The sequence below is a fragment of the Aethalodelphis obliquidens genome, unplaced genomic scaffold, assembly GCF_003676395.1.
Source record: "Aethalodelphis obliquidens isolate GAN/ISIS:26980383/991018 unplaced genomic scaffold, ASM367639v1 scaffold90, whole genome shotgun sequence".
In the NCBI taxonomy this organism is placed as follows: Eukaryota; Metazoa; Chordata; class Mammalia; order Artiodactyla; family Delphinidae; genus Aethalodelphis; species Aethalodelphis obliquidens.
Window position 1 is genome coordinate 3,951,604 of NW_020838034.1, and position 3,933 is coordinate 3,955,536.

General features: G+C 37.3%; 1 protein-coding gene across 1 annotated transcript; it reads right to left on the reverse strand.

Annotated features, from left to right (window-relative positions):
- Window positions 1-2,652: 2,652 nt before the first annotated feature.
- On the reverse strand, window positions 2,653-3,591 carry LOC113613965 (olfactory receptor 10K2). The gene has a single exon (XM_027095153.1). The coding sequence runs from the start codon at window positions 3,589-3,591 to the stop codon at window positions 2,653-2,655; it is 939 nt and encodes a 312-aa protein (XP_026950954.1).
- Window positions 3,592-3,933: the final 342 nt, after the last annotated feature.

A 3,933-nucleotide genomic window follows, 5' to 3' on the forward strand; every position in this document is an offset into this window, starting at 1 on the left:
CCTTGAGGCAGGAGAATCTTTGTGTTTGCTAAGCACAAACTTATTCATCTTTCTCAATGTAAATGTCTCTGTGGAGTTATTTAACTGTTGTCTCTCAGCTGTAATTCACTATTCTCTACTTTATATATAACTTAGGTTGAGATCCTGAAAAGTACATTTTCTTGAATCATAATTGGTTCATCTGTTCAATGATAAAGAGTGTCTTAGAAAATCAGTCCTAATATCAAGGCCAGCCTGATAGGTTACAAATCCAATTTCAATGCAACTATATTATATCATGGCCAAGGTCACAGAAATTCCCTAATTCTGCCTTGGTTTGGGCTTTCCTACAGTGTATTCAAAAGATATATATATATACACACACACACACACACATATATATATGTGTGTATATATATATATATATATATATATATATATATATATGAGACAATTATGAATGGTAAATAAACATAGCAATTTATTATTATTGGATTTATGCCTGAAACTTAATTTATTTATTTTTTTTGTATTTTGTTTTTTTGTTTATTTTATTGAATTTATGCTGAAACTTAAGTGCAGATTTCTCTGTAAGTTCAGTTGGAATACATGGCCTAGTTGAAGGCTGAAGGGGCTTTGTTTTCTCGCTAAAGCCAACCCCAAATCCAAAGATCTTATCTCTTTCCTGCAAGTTACATACGACTAAAGAGGGGAGCTAAAATTAACCAAGGGTGTGTGTGTGTGTGTGTGTGTGTGTGTGTGTGTGTGAGAAAAGAGGAAGGAGAGCAAGATGTTTAGTTCTAACCCATGAGCACAGGCCTAAAGCCAAATTAATTCTTTGGTCATGTGAAAAAATAAAAAGAGGTAGAATAAAATTCCAGAAGGAGAATCATTCTAATATACATAACCTTCTAACAAACACTGATCCTAACCACTTGTGAGTGTTCTGCTGACTCAAAATGATGGTAGCCACAAGTCTTGGAAAAGAACAAAGCAAAAGTTGGGAGTTTTTCTTGTTCCCCCTCCCTCAACACCATATTACATCAGGGTAGGGATTAACTATACCATATGATATAAAGGCCATTTACCTCATACTTATCAGTATATCTTTTCTACAGATGTCACATGGTTTAGCCTACTGTTGAAGATGAATACTTATGCATTTTGAACTCCATCAATTAGGAAAGTCATAGTCTTCACAAAGTGTCATGTGAGAGCATTGCAGGAGCATTAAAAAAGGAAGTGAGTGTTGTGGAATCAGTATTAATTCTACTCAGTAATAGGAAAGACATTTTAATTTTCTAAGTGTCAGTTTTCTCATCTATAAGAAGTAGGTTATAATATACACTTCGAAGGGATGCTCTAAAGTTTAAATATTGTGACATTTTAAAACAGAAGCCCATAAATGTAAATTTGAACAATTAACACATTAAACTGACTCACATTAAGAGTTATCAGTTTATTTCCTTTTCATGAGATGACTTGATAGGCTAGAAGTCTGGGTGAGCAATGGGCCCAAGGAAAAAGAGAAGTTGGTGGCCAAAGAAATTATATTTGTTTTGGTCTCTGTGACCTTCAGGACCCACCCTCAGGAAGTCTCAAGCTTCAGAGAATGGAAGAAATTATATTCTTAGCAGACAAGTTCAGCATTCCACAATAAAAGACGGTCCATGAATAAAACATCCAGTTCCTTCCTTCTTCCTTCAACCCCTGAAAATATATGTCATTGATGAGGAAACTGATGGAAGAAAAGACTAAGAAATGAAATGATTCAGCCAGAAGACCTTTATTAACAAGTTGATCTTGAAAAAAATATATAAAGCAAGGAAGAAGCTCTCTCCAAGGAGCTCCTTGTTTTCTCTCCTTTCTGTAGGAAGGGGAGATAAGTAAAATGTCTAATTCGAATTCTGGCCTGAAATGCACATGACAACTCCGGAGATTCGTGAAACAGAAACTGTTCGCTCTTTACACAGATTTTTCTATTTGGTTACTATTTAATAAAATGGATTTAAGCTTAACCTGCCTTTCTTGACAACTCTGCATGGTTTTAGGTCTTCTCTTTAACCTATGCCCTTGTGAATATCTTTAAGGAATGCTGACCAAATTAGATTTGTACCAATGTATAAAAAAATCAGAAAAAAACCCAGCTCCCAGTAATAGAAACATAGAGGTGGAAAACTTTTTGCATAATTTTCTTATTTGAACATTAATTAGATATAACTTATGCACCAAAAATTATAACTTTACAAATGTTATCTCATTTAAAAACTGTGATCTGACTATACTGAAAGACTGAGACTCAGGAAGCATCCAGAAAAGGGAGCGATATAGAGACAGGAGAGTTAGGGTTGTACAATATGTTGTAGGATTGGTTTCCATTCTGGCTGAGATTGGGTAATGGTATTTGCCAGAGCCTAGAATTCTGAACATGTAATTGTATTCCTACATCCTAATGTTAGCCATCCATCATTTTTCCATCAATTGAAAAAACTTCAATAGGCAATAATTTATGTGATCATGGCAAGAAGCTATTATTTTTATATTTGGAAATAAATGAGAAATGATTTCTGTTCTTGAACACTGTTCTCAATTGCTTGATCATTTTTGCTCAGGGAATTTTTTCCCACATACTTTATGTTTTATTACTTGAAAAGAGCAGAATCTAGATTAATGTCACGGCAGAGAAATTGTTCTTCCCACAACTATTTGAAGAGCTGATTTGAACTCTTTATTTCTCAAGCTGTAAATCATAGGATTGAACAATGGAGTTAGGATAGTGTAGGATACTGATATGAGAGCATCCTGGCTTGAGGAGTAGTTGGACTTAGGCCTTAAGTAGATAAAGGAGGCACAGTCATAATGGACAATAACAATAATGAGGTGAGAAGTACAGGTGGAAAAAGCTTTGTACCTGCCTAATGTGGAAGGAAACTGGAGTATAGCAGAGATGATGTGAATATAGGATATCAAAATCAATAACAGGGGGATAACCAGGACCAATGCACAGAGCATGATAATGACAAACTGACTAAAGTGGGTATGGTGGGATGCTACCTTGAGAACAGGAGAAATGTCACAGAAGAAGTGGTGTAGTTGGTTGGAGGAGTGAAAGGGCAGGTGAAATACCAAGGATGTGATGATCTCTGCAATAGTGAAACCACAGAGATAGACAACAGCCACAAGTCCCACACACATCCCATGTCCCATGATCACTGTGTACCGCAGAGGGTTACAGATGGCCACATAGCGATCATAACCCATGGCTGCCAGCAGGAAGGACTGTGAGCAACCTAGGAAGAGGAAGGAAAACATCTGGATAGAACAGCCCAAGAAGGAGATGGTCTTCTTCTGTGCTAGCAGGTCAACCAGCATCTTGGGTACAATGATGAAGGTGTAGCAAGTCTCAGAGCAGGAGAGTCCAGCAAGGAAGAAGTACATAGGGGTGTGGAGGGCTCTGTCCAGCACAATGGTGGAAATGATGACAGCATTGGTGCCCAGGGTGAACATGTAGACGAGCAGGAAGACAACGAAGAGCAGCCGCTGCAGCCCAGCCAGAGATGAGAAGCCGAGGAAGACAAACTCTCTCACCAAGGTCTCATTGACCCACTCCATGGAAGGCAGATCATAAGGAGACAACCTGAGAGAGAAGACAGTGCCAAGAAAACCCCCTGAAAACTAGAAGAATCATTAGAATGATCACTATATTGATCATCATATCATGTGATCTCAGGTTTTGAGTTCTAACTCATTCCTCCTCTTTCCAGTTTTTGTAAGACATGAAGAAGTATCTAAAATTATTCAAAGTGTGCATCCAACTTTGAGTCTCCCCAGTATTTTTAATACCATAGGAAAACTTTCTTGACATTTCCCAGATTTAACTATCTCTTCATCTCCATTCCCAGGATGAGGCTGCTATTAAAATTCTCAGCCTCTCACTCTAAGTTTACTCTGCAA

What these genes read in the sequence shown, in the direction of transcription:
- LOC113613965 (XM_027095153.1), bottom strand. Translation starts at nt 3,591, where the DNA reads ATGGAGTGGGTCAATGAGACCTTGGTGAGAGAGTTTGTCTTCCTCGGC.